At 34.5% G+C, this 17100-nt stretch overlaps 1 protein-coding gene across 7 annotated transcripts in view; it reads left to right on the top strand.

Annotated features, from left to right (window-relative positions):
- LOC101894590 (mucin-5AC) overlaps window positions 1-17100 on the top strand; it is an 89025-nt gene that overhangs the window by 45347 nt on the left and 26578 nt on the right. The window contains exons 1-2 of one of the 7 annotated variants that reach the window (XM_020036093.2): window positions 8428-8622; window positions 9230-9365. The exons of 3 other annotated variants lie outside the window; for them this stretch is intronic. In XM_020036093.2, the coding sequence (XP_019891652.1) occupies window positions 9295-9365 (71 nt within the window). In that variant the 5' untranslated portion in view covers window positions 8428-8622; window positions 9230-9294. Of the gene's footprint in view, window positions 1-8427; window positions 8685-8806; window positions 8862-9229; window positions 9366-17100 lie in introns of those variants that run through there. 3 more of the 7 variants (XM_059118335.1, XM_059118336.1, XM_059118337.1) reach the window with 3 other exon arrangements.

Raw genomic sequence — 17100 nt, 5'->3', positions numbered from 1 at the left:
AAAATTTTGTCAAAATCGGTTCAGATATAGTCATAGCTACCATATATACGCTTCATTCGATTTGGTGTTAAAGTCCCTCACATGCGTAATATGCACTCCAAAACAATGATGTTTGATACTGGACATCAAATACAGCTCGAAAATACCTCTGCCGAATTTTATCAAGATCGGTTCAGATTTTTATATAGCTTCGAAATAAATCTTCATCCGATTTTACGGTTATTGTCCATCATATATGTAATATCCGAACAAAATTAAATAGATGATTTTCATATTCAACCGAATTTTACCACTTGGAGAGATTAGGTCTGGTATATCTACTGCTCCAATCAATATTTTGAATATAAATCCTGTCGAAGTCATATCATGCACTATATAGCAATGTTATTTGGTTCATAGTTGTTGTGATCTACTTCACATAGATTCCCAATATATTTATACGGGTGCTCTACTAAATACGCATAGTGTTGAAGAGCATAAAATACTCTGCCCGCCCGATTTTTGACCTATCTTTATCTGGTTGTATAATGTATACTTTTTTAAATGACTGGTTTTGACCGATGCTTGAGATTTTCTCCTTTGTATAAAATTTTGAGATTTTGCAGTTACCAATTTAAAATTGTTATACTGCCATTTATATAGGTTTCGTGGTGCTACAGGAGTGGCTGATCCAAGTATAGCAAATATTTGAATTATTTATCTACCATCAAATTCCAACAATTTTTTTTTTGCAAAATTGTCATGTAATTGTATTGTTGTTTTTATAAAAACAACGTTTGTTTGTTAGTGGAGAACGATCCCAGACAAAAAACCAGGGAACTGATGAGGATTGGTGGCTCTTTCCGAAACCTAGGTATTTCCTGCCTTACCCCCTGGTAAACATTACCATCGTTCTCCACTAATAAACTAACGTTGTTTTTATAAAAACAACAATAAAGGGATTAAGCCAGACTATTTTGCAACAACAAAATACTATGGTAGGCCGAACAAACAAGCCAACACTGTTCAAAAAATTATTTTTTTAATACCAAGATCACACATTGTACTTCCTTTGCATTCGGTCTCTAGATCCGTCGTTTTATTTTTCATTCGAAAAAATGCTGCTATGGGTCGTCGAAGTTGATCCTAAAGATTTTTTTCTCTAAAAAATTGGCTCAGATGCTTTTTTTGTAAATTAAAAAAATCGGTCCTGAAGCCCAATAATTTTTTTTCTATTGAAACATATTTTTTCTGTAATTTACTACGATTTATATTTTTTAGAAAAATATCTGCCCCAATGTCTGACAATGTTTTTTCTATTTAAAGAATCGCTGCTATTGCCCGACAAAATTTACTTATTTTTTCTATTTGCGTGCCAAAGAGAGTAGTGCCTTTCGCATTTGGCTATGCCGAACAAAAACTCTTTTTTGTTGTCATCCTTCCAAAGCTGTCACTGCCTACGCACATTTATTTTCATTCAGCTCAGCCCAACTAATGCCAACATGACATTTCAAATGGTTCATCGCTAATTTTTGCTAACATTAAAAAAACGACACTCTGTTTCTATATATTTCATAGACAACATTAATTTTATTTACTATCATCAGATTTTATACTTTTTCCAAACGGGATGGATGACGTTTCTTGCGAAGGCATAGGAAATCCATAAATAATAATCCCCAAAAAAATCCAAGAGACCAACACAAAACACCACTAATCAAATGATACACAGCTGTCTGCGTCATGTATTAAAACCAAAAAATAAAAATAAAGAAAAAGAAAAAATAAATAAATCTTCATTAAATTGAACCATAATACTGTAATGCCACTGCCACCGGTCAGCTACTTGTCCGAAACGACAAGTATTTGCCTCACATTATGGCTGACCGCCAGAGGTAAAGGAAAATTGCGAGGAAAAACAAAAAATAAACACAACGAAATTGAAAAATTCTTAATTTATTTTCAAAAAAAAGTTCTTCTCTCCATTTTGGGGTTTGTTTTCTTCTCCCCGTTCTTTATTGCCAACGGAAGATTCATTTTTATTGATTTTTTACTTGTGGCGTTTTTATGAGCCATGGACAATTGACACAGGGTATTAATAACATGGCCGGAATTCGAATACTTGTTGAATGACAGGCCGAATTGCCAAAGAAAAACAAATAAGAAAAATGCCAAAAAAAGAAAACACCTCCAAATGAATGAGTTTCGTATGGTTCACATAAAGATTTACGAGCTGATAATGTTGTTGTTGCTTAAAATAAATATTTACAATCAGGTGGCCAGCTGAGTTACAGCGTGGTACTCTGAGGTGATGAGGAGAGAGAAATAACCCATTTTTAAAATCATTATTGAAAATCGGGGAATTGTAGGACAGGATGAGGGCCCGACGATTTTTTTGCTATTTTTGCTATGATCCTCAGGACCCTATTTTTTCTAAAGCCACAGGAACCATTTTTTCTATAGATAAAAATCGGTCCTGTGGCCCGACGAACTTTTTTATAGAAAAAAAAAAACGGATCCTGTGGCCCGACGAATTTTTTTATGGAAAAAAATCGGTCCTATGGCCCGACGAATTTTTTGTATAGAAAAAAATCGGTTCTGTGGCCCGACGAATTTTTTCTATGGAAAAAATTGGTCCTGAGGACCAGCGAGTTTTTTTCTATGAAAAAATTGGTCCTGAGGACCAACGAATTTTTTTCTATGGAAAAAATTGGTCCTGAGGACCAACGAATTTTTTTTATTGGAAACAAATTGGTCCTGAGGACCAACGAATTTTTTTCTATGGAAAAACATTGGTCCTGAGGACCAACGAATTTTTTTCTATGGAAAAAAATTGGCCCTGAGGACCAACGAATTTTTTTCTATGGAAAAAAATTGGTCCTGAGGACCAACGAATTTTTTCTATGGAAAAAAATTGGTCCTGAGGACCAACGATTTTTTTTTTATGGAAAAAAATTGGTCCTGAGGACCAACGAATTTTTTTCTATGGAAAAAAAATGGTCCTGAGGACCAACGAATTTTTTTCTATGGAAAAAAAGTGGTCCTGAGGACCAACGAATTTTTTTCTATGGAAAAAAATTGGTCCTGAGGACCAACGAATTTTTTTCTATGGAAAAAAATTTGTCCTGAGGACCAACGAATTTTTTTCTATGGAAAAAAATTGGTCCTGAGGACCAACGAATTTTTTTCTATGGAAAAAAATTGGTCCTGAGGACCAACGAATTTTTTTCTATGGAAAAAAATTGGTCCTGAGGACCAACGAATTTTTTTCTATGGAAAAAAATTGGTCCTAAGGACCAACGAATTTTTTTCTATGGAAAAAAATTGGTCCTGAGGACCAACGAATTTTTTTCTATAGAAAAAAATGGGTCCTGATGACCCACGAATTTTTTTCTATAGAAAAAAATGGGTCCTGATGACCCACGAATTTTTTTCTATAGAAAAAAATGGGTCCTGATGACCCACGAATTTTTTTCTATAGAAAAAAATGGGTCCTGAAGACCCACGAATTTTTTTCTATAGAAAAAAATGGGTACTGAAGACCCACGAATTTTTTTCTATAGAAAAAAAATGGGTCCTGATGACCCACGAATTTTTTTCTATAGAAAAAAAAATGGGTCCTGATGACCCACGAATTTTTTTCTATAGAAAAAAATGGGTCCTGATGACCCACGAATTTTTTTCTATAGAAAAAAAAATGGGTCCTGATGACCCACGAATTTTTTTCTATAGAAAAAAAATGGGTCCTGATGACCCACGAATTTTTTTCTATAGAAAAAAAATGGGTCCTGATGACCCACGAATTTTTTTCTATAGAAAAAAAATGGGTCCTGATGACCCACGAATTTTTTTCTATAGAAAAAAAAATGGGTCCTGATGACACACGAATTTTTTTCTATAGAAAAAAAAATGGGTCCTGATGACCCACGAATTTTTTTCTATAGAAAAAAATGGGTCCTGATGACCCACGAATTTTTTTCTATAGAAAAAAATGGGTCCTGAAGACCCACGAATTTTTTTCTATAGAAAAAAATGGGTCCTGAAGACCCACGAATTTTTTTCTATAGAAAAAAATGGGTCCTGATGACCCACGAATTTTTTTCTATAGAAAAAAATGGGTCCTGATGACCCACGAATTTTTTTCTATAGAAAAAAAACGGTCCTGAGGCCCGACTAAATTTTTTCTATAAAAAAATCAGTTCTGATTACCTACGAAACTTTTTCTATAGAAAAAATCGGTCCTGAGGCCCTACGAAATTTTCTTATAAAAAAAATCGGTCCTGAGGTCTAATGAATTTTTTTCTAATGGCATTTTTCCTATCGAAGGAAATTGGTCCTGATGAATGAATCGGTTCTGAAATCCGAGAGAAAAAATTGGCATTCCCATGATTTTTTTCCTATAGAATATTCAATATTTCATCTCTGCGATCCATCCCTTCTTACAAATGTGGTGAATCATTAATTTCTCATAAACTAAATATCACTAACCAAAACAAACTATATTTTAAGCAATGTTTATATTTTGCTTTAAACTTTGTATTATTTTTGGCGCCCAAAAGTGTTGTCGTTTAGTGTCACAATTCATCAATACATTGCATACTTTCCATTTGGGTCATACAAACAAATCGGCTTTATTTCGCCAGAATGTGTACGGCAGAGAATACAGCAAGCATTTTTTGTTTGGAATATGAAATATATTCAGAAATGTCTCTCGTTGCTGTAAAAATGTCTAAAGCAACAGTCAGCCAGAAAAGTTCATTTAAAATTTCGACAATTCAAACGTTAGCTGTCTTTTTGTTTGTTTTGGCCTTTTGCGCGATCTGTGCGAGCGACATAGACCAACCAACCAACTAACATTACTCCCCAGCGTTTGTTGAGTACATTCACAAAAACGATGGATGATTTGTTTGCCAGAAGCTTTCTCATGGAAATCATTATTTCAGCGGTAATACGGCCGCCAATGTTGTTGTTGTTGATTTTGTTCTTGCTGTTAGTTTTTGCCATGTCGATAAATAGAGCGCGCGCCCATCAAACGCTGTTGATGCCTTATGGCACATTAGTGAAATATTCGGGCGTTCGTTTTGCGTTTGCCAAATTATAATACACTGAGAGAAATGGTGTAAAGGAAAGGATGGTTTGATCATTCTGGCAACCCCAATTATCAAAATGTGTAGCAACAACCGAATATTTTGTAAGCCTTAAATGTAATCAAAATCGCAAAACATATTTTTTTCCTAAAAACGAAGGAATTTCTCCAAGAAAGTCCTTAAAAAATTATAAAAATATGAAAAATTTCGGGATTTTTTATAAGAAATCCATAGGAAATCATATATTTTTGTCAGCAAGACATCAAAAAATTAAAAAAAAAAAAAACACTTTTTTTTGTAATGTTCAAAATATTCGCCAGTAGATTCTCAGTCGAAGGATCCTTAAATATCTGCTTTTTATATTTACGGTATATGGTTGGAAGATAAGAAACATTTTTAAAAACCACCTTCTTTGTTCAGGAGAACTCTGGTTGCTATAGAGTGCATAATATAACTTCGAGAAGGGTTTAAGTAAAAAACGTATATAAGAGAAGCATATATATGTGAACCGAGTTTCACGAAATGTCGTATTTGCTTCCAGGAAAAATCGGTTGAATGTGCCAAATTCCTCTCAATTTTGACCACACATTTGGTACACAATAACATTAAGTAGTATAAAGATATATGTGGGACCTATACCCAAATCTAAACCGATCTAAACTTTGGGAAAGGTATTTCTGGGCTGTATCTGCTTTCTGGAACCAAATATAATTGTTATGGAGTGCATTTTACGCATCTGAGGCAATTAAACACCAAACCGGATGAAACATACATATTACGGCTGTATCTATGTTCCAACCGATTCTCACCAAATTCTAAGTACTTGCTTCTTGGCTTGGCTTGGCCGGATCGATCGGATAGTAAATAAGACCTGTACTATGTTTACAAAAATACATGGACGATAAATACAGGGTTTTCCATATTCGACGGACCCATCTGGCAACGCCATAACTTTTGACAGAGATGTCACATCGCTTAATGACATACCGCGTTTGAAGCGTTAGTCCAAGCAGATTTTTACCATGATTCAATACACGCCACGCGAGCGCTCTGAAATAGTTGAAATTTACAAGAAGTCAATTGTGAAAACTCAACGTGCTTTTAAAACATTAAAAAATGTGAGAAGTGCGCCTTCTAAGAACACCATTAAGAGTTTATACGAAAAATTTTCGACTGGTAAGGCTCTTTCTAATCCGAAGAGGCCATATAAAAGTCGACCAAGGCGATCGGCCGAGAATATCGCTGACATCCCAAAAACGCCGTTCTCAGCTGTTGGGCATGGCTCGGTCCACTTTACAACGGATTATTCGCATTGATTTGCATTTGTTCCCTGCGGACAAGCCTCGTCGATTGGAATGGGCCCAAAGAGTAATCGAAATGGCCGAAATAAAACATGGGTCCGTCGAATATGGGCAAACCTGTACAATACATAGACATAGAATGCAAATAATGAAAAGGAACTGTGGACCTATCGCACTTCCATATCCATGAGAAATTCAAGATTTTTGGTCAATATGTCTTTTTAATAAAAATCAACTTTTTTTGTCAGGATGCCCTTAGGAAGCCCTTAAAGACGATTTCAGGTCAGAATATCCATAAATACTTTTTTGTATATATTCACGAATTTTAAACATATTACCAAAAAAAAAGTAAAAAAAGCATAAGTTCTGCCGGGCCGAACTTTAAATACCCTCCACCATTTGAATTTGGAAATTTTCAATAAAACAAAAAAAAATTCTGTTCAAATCTCAAAAATACCGAATATAGCCGTTATATTGGGGTCTATACGAAGGCGTGGACCTGCATAGGCATAAGCCATTACAATATTGAAATACAAAACTTAAAAAAAAAATCCGTGAATACCGTAGCTAAAATCATCAAATTCCAAAGGGTAAAGTACTCAGAAAGAACTCCTTGTTTGGATTTTCAGACAATTCCATTGGAAAATGTGTCTGAAATCATCAAAATACCGAATATCGGGGGTACCGCTGGATGGGAGCTATATGATATCGTAGACCTTTATAAACAATTATCTTTCAGAGGATAAAGTAATCAGAAAGAACATCTTGTGTGGATTTTCATGTTCCAAGTACCGAACATCGCGGGGTACCGTGGACCTATATTTGGATTTCAGATAATTCAATTGGAGAATGTGGCTAAAATCGTAAAAAAAACCCGAATATCGGGGGGTACCTTTGTATGGCTATACGATATGATGTAACTAAATAGATAATTCTCTTTCAGGGGGTAAAGTATTCACGAAGAACTCCTTTTGTAGAATTTCAAACATTAACATTCAAAAATGTGACTAAAATCATCAAAAAACCGAATATCGTTAGGTATCGCTATATGGGATATACGATATGGTGGACCGATAAAGCCCATCTTTGAACTTGAACTGCCTGCAGACAAAGGACGATTTTACGTGATTACAACAGACTAACAGGCGCATGGACGGAAGCACAGTTATTAATCATCTTTGAATTTTACGCTTATCAAAAATAGACATACTTTGTTGGGTCTAAAATTATTATTTCAATGAGTTTCAACGCAATGACGAACCTTATGTACCCTCCACATTATGTATGGTAGAGGGTATAATAAACCGAAAAAATTCAAAAATATATATTTTTTTTTAAATGATAGCGAAGTTCTGGAAAATTATGTTTAAAAGTCCGTTATTCCTAGCAGGGAAGTCCTTAAAAACCGTTTTAAAAAACCAAAAAGCCCTTAAGCAAATTTAGAAAAAAGTCGGTGGTCCCCAGTCCATGAAAAGAAGTTCGTGAACAGCGTGAAATTCCAAGCTGATTTGCCATGTTTGTCTGCCTTTCAGTCTGTGGAAATCACATTAATTTTTTAAAGGATTATGAGCAAAATCATATTTTGAATGCAAGTTTTTAGGGGATTGAAAATTTAGTCGACATTCGACATTCTTATATAGCCCCATATAATCTTACTAATCGATTTTACTCTTTACAAAAATTTAGAAATTTTCCTACGTTTTGGTATAGTCCACAATCCCACAGCATGATTCAGGTCCAAGTTTTGACAAAGCTCCGATTTAATTGTTCCGCCCTATCAGATATATAGAAGTTGAATTTCTAAATGAGTACGTTTTTGTAATCAGTACCCCCAGACTACAGATATTTTTGAGAATATTTGCGAACAAAAATCAATTTTTTCTAAGTGTGCCAGGAAAACAGCACCTCAACGATCTCTTCTTCTCTATTCACAATAGAGAATTTTGAATATGTTTTTGTTAAATATTTTTTTTGCTGGTGTTCAAATCGAGAATTTTTGATAATTTTTTGCTACGGGTGCTGGTGCTGTTGTTGTTATTGTTGATGTTTTTTCAGTCTCCCATCAGTTCGATGCCACTTTAGTAGTCCCGTCAGACGCGATGATGATGGTAGTTGTGTAGCAGCCAGACCGTGTGGCAATGAAAATAACGGCCACCACCACCATCATCATCAGCATCAGCATCCCCATCACTGCCGTCAGTGTTCTCGCGAACAACAACAGAACGCTTTACAGAATAATGTACTTATGTCTGTCGGTCAGTTGAACATTATTTCGTCAAGCGTTTAGTCTCTCGGTGCTATGGCTAGAGTGTAACATGTAAACTGACTGCAAAAACAAGAACAAGAACAACAACAACTTCGATTAACACAAATTCTGCCCTGGAATAGTTGGAAAGGCAAAGAGAATTCCTGAAAGAATTCTGATCGGATATTACAAAAAAATATATCGTATCGGCAAATCTGTTCAAATAATAAACAAATTGTCCTCCGCACGGTATTGGAATTCGTGGAATTTGTTGCAAATTTTTCGGACTTAATTACATTGTGAAGTGAATAATAATTGAAAACGAGCGAAGCGATTGAACGTTATCCGATATTCGAGTGAAAAATGTGACAAATTTTGTGGAAGTTAATAAATAAAATTTGATTATAAATCCTCCATTCAATAGAATTTGGATTTGAATGTTTTTGAATGCGAATGTTGTCGCATAATAAATTAATTTATAATATCGAATAAAAATTCCCCCTGAATCATTCTCTCACACAGAGATATAGCGAATTAATTAAGGCGAATTAAAAAAAATATATATGACATAAAATAATATATTTTATATTTATTTAAGTTTTTTTGTGTATTCCCAGTGAGACCTGTGCTGTTGTTTTTTGTGTTTTTAGTTAACTCCTTATTCATTCAGTGCATTTATTAAATGAAAAGTTCAAAACATACCCGCCAACAATATGGAAATTCCGATCGTAAACGTTCCGAAAAAGCCAACAAGTATGTCTTCTATCTCCATGAATTTCTCATTTTTCCTAACAAAAATTTGAAGTGTATTATTTATTTGCCATGAATTATGATTTCATCACTTAGCCATTGTAATTTGTGTGAATAGCGTTTGAATAGATCAAAAAGGCAATTTATATTTTGGAATTATAATGAATGAATTTTGTTTTTTTGGTGAATATTTTATACCTAACATTTAAAAATTTGAAGAGGAAATATATATAAAAGAAAATAATTTATAATTACTCCGGGTATTAACACATGGCCCATCTCGGCTGCCAAAAATAAATCATCAACAAATCAAATGTGGCCACATTAAGATGGGTAACCAAAATTCGTCAAGTTTGTGGATATTTTACTCGTATTGGGGAAAACTTCAATGACGGAAAAATGTTAGTAGAAAGAATAACTCTCTATGTAGTTCAGTTTATATAGAAATGTTAATTGGACCAAAAGAATCCTACTAAACCAATAGATATAATGAGTGGAATTAGAAAATACTTTGTTCCAATACCTACCTAATTTTATGTCTAATTTAGGAGCTAAATGGACATTGACTAACTGTTCTGCATAGGAAAAATTATTTTCTGAATGCGATTAATACTCTGGGGATATAGTTCGTTCCTTTTTCGGAAAGAGTAGTAGGAAAATGTTAAACTTTTACACCAACAATTAATTTTGAAGTTTACTATTGCTCACATCCAGAACTATTTCAAAGTCCCCATATGTAAACCCTAGAAACCAACAGTAACTTTAATATGATATATTTGGATTTGAGCTCTGTAATTTCCCCCATTACCAAATTTAGTACCATTAATTACAATTACAGTACGCATGCCCAAAGCCAGCTTCTTCTCTCAAACACAGACACCAACAGGATTTCAGAATTCCAGCTCCATCCCTTCACCCAAATACAACAACAACAACAGTGATCCAAAATATATACCATTTCGAACAATAGTAGTTCGTGTTTGCCAAACCACATCTCAATCCCTGATACCAACATAGGCCTCAATATCACATTTCGAGACTCCAGCTCTGTACCTTTACTCAATATCAAATTTTTGTACTTTTCGACCAAATATAGAATGCATTTCCAAAACAATCTCCATAACTTAACCTCAGACAGCAACAGTAACCTTAATATAAATTTTCGGGATCGCAGCTATATCCCCCCAATCAATACCAAATTTGGTAACATTTAGTGCGTATCTACATCTACATCACTCCATCCTAGACACCAACAGTGATCCAAAATAAGTGCCATTTAGTACTTTACAACAATTATAGTACACATTTCCAAAACTACCCCCATATCTCAATCCCATATAACAACAGAGACCTCAATATAAAATTCCAGCCATATTCCTTCAATCATAACCAAATCTAGTACACCTTAGTACTTTTTGTACAATTATAGTACGCTTTTCTAAAACCACTTCCATATCTTAATCACAGACACCATCTAGTGACATCTTTGTCAAATTTCGTTATTCCAGCTCTATTCCTTCGCCCAATACCAAAGTTGGTAGCATTTTGTACTTTTCGTATGAATTTAGAACGCATTTCCAAACCACCCTCAAATCTCAAACATATATATCATCAGTAATCTAATTTCAGAATTTTATTTGTATCGCTTTACTCAATACCAAATGTAGAAGTATTCAGTACATTCATATGTTTATTGTACACATTTCCGAAACCACCTCCATATGTGCAGGCTATACACGAATATAGTGACCCTAATGGTATTTTTTTTTATAAAATTGTTGTTCATTTCCCCAGCTAAATGTTATCCGATCACCATCCAAAATGATAGGCAAGAGCGCTTTCTTCTGATCCTAACCCTACCTCCATGCAAAATGTCCTGAAAATCTTAGTATATTTTCGACCTAAATATAACACGCACAAAAGGTCGAAATTTGGAATAACCAAAACGATCATAAAATCCGAAATAAGCATCCGGTTTTCTTCAAATTACATACATCACAATATTTTCATTATCCCATGGTCTGTCACAAAGGATCAACATTTTGAATATCCATGAAGCTCATGAAACGCGAAATTAACATCCGATTGCATTCAGACTTGGTATATCTAAATATTTCCATCAACACAAGATCTGTTATAAAATGGGAGGGATCGGACCGTTTCTTTTGGTACCACACCCATATAGGGTTTAAGATTTTGAATAAGCATCCAACTCTCTTCAAATTTCACACACAAAAATTTTTGCAAACACAAGATCTGTTGCGAAGATGAATTATAAAAGCGAACCCCTTCTGGTATCTCACCCACAACAGGGGTCACAATTTTCAATACTTTTATCTATCATAACTTCTGAAATAAGTCAGCGATTCTTTACAACTTGCTATATCTAAATATTTCTCTCAACCATATTTATTTAGATCCTATACGAAATGGACAATATTGGTCCATTCCTTCGGAACCTACTCCATAGAGAGTCAACAAGTGAATAATCAGACCAGAAGACCAAACATATTTAAATAATCGTATATTTGCTGAGGGTATACATCTATCGGCAGTGATATTTTCTAACTTAATTTTGTATCCCCAATAGAACATAAGTATAATTGTACTAGGCTAATATCTTTAAGTATCTGCATACACATTCAGTGTATATTCTATACACAAATTGTATGGCATGCTGAATGGTAATGTCCAATTGGTCAGCAACCGCAAATAAAAATTAAAAGAATATTTTTGGCCAAGATTAAATTGTATTTGGCTAGGAGAAGAGAGCAACAATTTTTCAAGTGCTAATGCACTTGACACACTTATTCCAAAATTAATATTAAATATGCAAACATAAGTGCAGGATAGGTTTTGAACAACTTGGAATAAAAACTAGTAAAATATCAGATAAGTTCGGCCTTTGCCATATGGAAGGAACATGTAAAATTTCAATACATTTCGAAAAATAAAGTTTCAATGATAAGCTTTCTACGGGGGCTATGCGAAGACGAGGACTTGCATACGTGGTTTTTTGCTACAGTCCAATACCCATTTAGATCTTCAAATACGAAATTTGAAACAATTCCGGTGAATAATGTCGCTAAAACCATCAAAATACTGAATAAAGGTAGTTACCGTTATATGAGCTTACCCTGCCTACTGGCAAAATACACATTTGTGCAAAATTTTTGCCTTCTAGTTCAATTCGTTTGAAACATAGCGTAATTGCAACAGACACACAGATAGCTATAGCTAAATTGTCTTAGAATCATGAATATTTCGACGAATTACAAACGGAATGACAAAGCTAATATTCCCTATGATGCTACCGCACGATTATGACGATTCGGACGTGAATTCGCAAGAAAAACACACCTCGTCGCATATTTTTATACCCTCCACCATACCATAGAGGGCATATTAATTTTGTCATTCCGTTTGTAACTCCTCGAAATACTCATGTCAGACCCTACAAAGTATATATATTCTTGATCAGCGTGAAATTCTAAGATGATTTAGCCATGTCCGTCTGTCTATCTATCTGTTGTAATCACTTTTTCATGAAAGATGAGATAGAAGGCTAAAATTTTGCACACATGTATATTTTGCCAGTAGGTAGGTCTATGCAGGTCTACGTCTTCGTATAGCCCCTATATAACGGTGCCTCCCTATATTCGGTGTTTTGATGATTTTAGCGATATTATTCACCGGAATTGTTTTAAATTTGGTGGTTAAAGTTCGTAATGAATACTACAGCCTAAGGCAAAAAATTGTCTATGCAGGTCCACGTCTTCGTATAGCCCCCATATAACGGTAACTCCCGATATACCGATTATCGGATTATTTGATGACTGTAACTACATTATTCACCGATTTTTTTTCTAAGTTGCGCATTTGAATATTGTAATGGCTTATGAAAAAAATTACCTATGCAGGTCCATGTCGTCGTATTGACCTACATTCGGTATTTCTAAGATTTTAACGAATTCTATTGTTTCTGAGAATTGCCAAATTCGTTCCAAATGGTGGAGGGTATTCAAAGTTCGGCCCGGCCGAACTTAAGGCTTTTTTATTTGTTTAAATTTTTATTTTTGTTCAATAAAAAACTTACCTGGAATTGTTTTTATACCCTCCAACTTGAAAAGGAGGGCATATTAGGGTATAATATCATACCGTTTGTAACATCTCTAAATATCGGTGGTAGACCCCATTAAGTTATATATTCATGATAAACATAAAATTCTAAGTCGATTTAACGATGTCTTTCTATCTGCCTGTCGGTCGGTCTGTCAGTCTGTCTGCCCGTCTTTTTATCCGTCTTTTGAAATCACGATACATCCCACATTATTTGACGTAGAGCTTTAAAATTTGGCAGAACAATGTTTATTGTATCTTGGATGGTTGCTATTGAAAATAAGATATATGGGCTCACTTTTCGGTGTAGCTGTCATGATTTGATGATTTTTGGCACATTTTTTCATGGATTTGTCTAAAAATGTATATTTGTAAGTCATAATGGGTTCTAGCTTCGGTGGCGAAAAATTGTGTGTATAGGTCCACGTTTTTGTATAACCCCCATATAACGGTACCTCCCGATATTCCGTATTTTGATGATTTCTGCCACATTTTCCCATGGATTTGTCTAAAAATTGGTATTTCTAGTTCGTAATGGGTTTTAGCTCAGGTGACAGAACTTTTAGCTCTACGTTTTCATATAGCGCACATAAAACGATATCCACCGATATTCGGTATTTTATAATCCTAGTCACATTTACCCATGGAATTCCTTCAAATTTCGTATTTAAGAAGATTTGGTAGATGTCAATTCTTGAGCATAAAACTGTCTATAGAGGTTCCCGTTTTGGTAGGGCCCCCATAAAACGGCCTCACCCACATATTTTTTTGAGAAGTTTAACAGCATTGTCCAAACGGAATTACTGGTATTTGTAGTTCGAATTCAAATACTCGTATATGAAAATGTTTTCTTTACCCAAAGGTGAAGGGTATTAAAAGTTTGGCCCGACTGAATGTTTTTTCACTTCTTTGTTTTTGAGATTTCTTTTGTATCTTTATAAAGAAATAGAACATAAGATTAAAAATTGTATGTCTCATATAATGCCATGGTCCGAATAAGATGACCAGCATATTAATTTTCGAACTTCACCCAAGTTTCATAATAGTATTTTGATGCACATAGATGACTCTCGCTCACTCTAACTAAATCTGAAGCCTTAAGGGGCATTAAAACCCTAATTAGTACACCTCGCAATTAAAAACAGTTTTGAATAATATAATCAAAAAATGATATAACTACTTTTTCCAAATGGGAAAATTCAATTCGATTGTTGAATTCTTATTGGATTGACCTTCAACTCCATAATGCGCAATATCTTCGACTTGCATTGACCTATGCCATATAATCTCCATCTCAGCGGTACTACTAGTTATTCGGAAATAAAATTAATTTTCTCCCCGAAAATTCAATCTAATTTCATTGAAAACATTCTCTTCTTGCGAACATCACCGCTAAATAAACAACAATCAATAACTTGTGGCATGGTGTTTTCACATTAATTTATGCGAAACATTTCCGTTAAACTAATCATTTACGTGAAATAAAATAAAAGAAAAAACAACAACAACAACACAAATCTGTGGCTACTTCTTCTAGCTGTTGGTGTTAAATTTAAATGTAAATATATCACGTTTTAGCAGATGTTCTATATTTTTACACTAAACAATGCGAAAGGCCATGAACTTTTGTATTATTTTTTGTTGTATTTTGTTTTTGCTTCTTTTTTTTTTATAACATAATAACAAAACGTGAAGCTGTAACGAAGAAGAAACCTTGCCACTGCTAACAAATATCACATTTCTTGCTAATGACTTTGCTATCATTTTGGAATTTAGCGAGCAATGAAGCGTAAAGAATCTTGAAGGCAGGGAAAATCCTTGAAGAAAATGTTGGAGAATTGTGTGATGCTTCGGCTTCCACGTTTGTGCACATGTTCCGGCGCAAGCTAAAAAAATGTCACGAATTTTATCAATAAACATTGCTTAAAAATACACGTAAAAATATCTGTACGTGCTGTAGTTTTGGCATTTAAAATCATAAACAAAACAAACAACAAAACACTGAGCATTGGGAACTTTGATATCTGCCAGCCAGAATAGCGGCAATGCCAACAGCGGGCGCTCTATATTGAGCGTAAGAGTGAAAGAGTGTGTGTGTATGTGTACGTTCTAATATGTTTTATAGTGTTCAGGGTTATTAGAGAAATATGACATTTTATTGGTGGGCATTTTATGCGACACATTATAGTTTTCTCACATAGTTCGATGGGGTGCTTGTTTGTTTTAGTGTGTGTGAGTGCGGTTGAATGCTGATCACTTGCGCTGAATGTCGATTAAAAATATTTATTATCATTATGAAAATACTCTCGGAGAAAAATGTTGATTATGAATCAAAGACGATAGCTTTGACAAGTCTTGAAAACATTTGAAAAATCAAAGATTTTTGCCTTGAAATTTCTTGAAAAAAATTCCTAAGCAAATCTGTAAATCCATAATTATTGCAGCCGGTGTTTTGACAGCATCAGCCAAATATTCCTGCAGCATTTATATTTTATTATAATTTTTTAGACCTGGAAAAAATTTCGAATTTTATGAAAGTTAAAACTATTAGAATTTTTATCCTTCATGGAAAGGTACCACTAACAGTAAACCGATAAATCATATATCCGTGAGAGATCTAACGCTGCCTTTTTGGATTGTACAAAATTCGAAGAAAATTGAAAATTGATTTAAAATTTTGAGTTGTTGTTCAAAATTAATTTTTTGTGAGGCAATAAGAGAAGAAGTGAGCCAATATTCTCCAAGTTCACTTCGACCTATATAAATATTGCCACCGACTAAGCTAAGACTATATCGTGTGTCCTGTTCGAACGAAGTTAATTAGGTTCACTAAATTGTACTAGGATGTGTTTTAGGTCTGCAGGACTTTTGGTATTGAAAATGAGCTATATAGGTCCACGGTTTGGTATAGCCACCATATACAACTTCAGACTGCTGTCATTTCTAAGCCACTGTGTTATTCCCGTGACAGTTCATAATATTGTTTACAAGCGGACAAAAGCATTTTAGTGAGAATTTACCAGAAAAAAAATTATTCGTGATGAAATTCAAGCGTGATAGTATGATTTCTTTATATTTGGCTGGAAAACCACAAGTGGCTACCGTCAGAGCACTCCAGCATTTAAATGTGAATAAATCTTTTGTGTCTCGTACCATCGCTCGTTACCGTGATACTGGTAGCGTAGCCGACGTCAAAGAAATGGGCGGAAGAAAACAGCAACATCAGAAGAAATGGTTCGAAAAGTAAGGAAGCGACTTGATCGTACCAGCGTCGCAGTGGCGGAAAATTGGGTCGCGAGCTAAAGATATCGCAATATTCCATTCGGCAAATATTGAACCAGTAAAGAAAGGCCTAAAGTCGGGCGGGGCCGACTTTTGAATAACCTACAACACTTTGCTAATTTAGTAGAGCTCCACATAACAATTAAAAGTTTGTATGGGAGAATTTAATCATACACGCCATGATTATAATTATAGTTCAAAGGACTAAATGTGCCGAAGCATTTGTATCTTTTAAATTCGGACTTGTATTGCCCATTTGGTGCACAATTAATTTTAAATCGGATAAAAATATATATGGGAGCTATATCCAAATCTGAACCGATCTCGATAAAATTTA

Source organism: Musca domestica, unplaced genomic scaffold (genome assembly GCF_030504385.1).
Source record: "Musca domestica strain aabys unplaced genomic scaffold, Musca_domestica.polishedcontigs.V.1.1 12, whole genome shotgun sequence".
Taxonomy (NCBI): domain Eukaryota; kingdom Metazoa; phylum Arthropoda; class Insecta; order Diptera; family Muscidae; genus Musca; species Musca domestica.
This window is presented reverse-complemented; position numbering and strand designations above follow the sequence as displayed.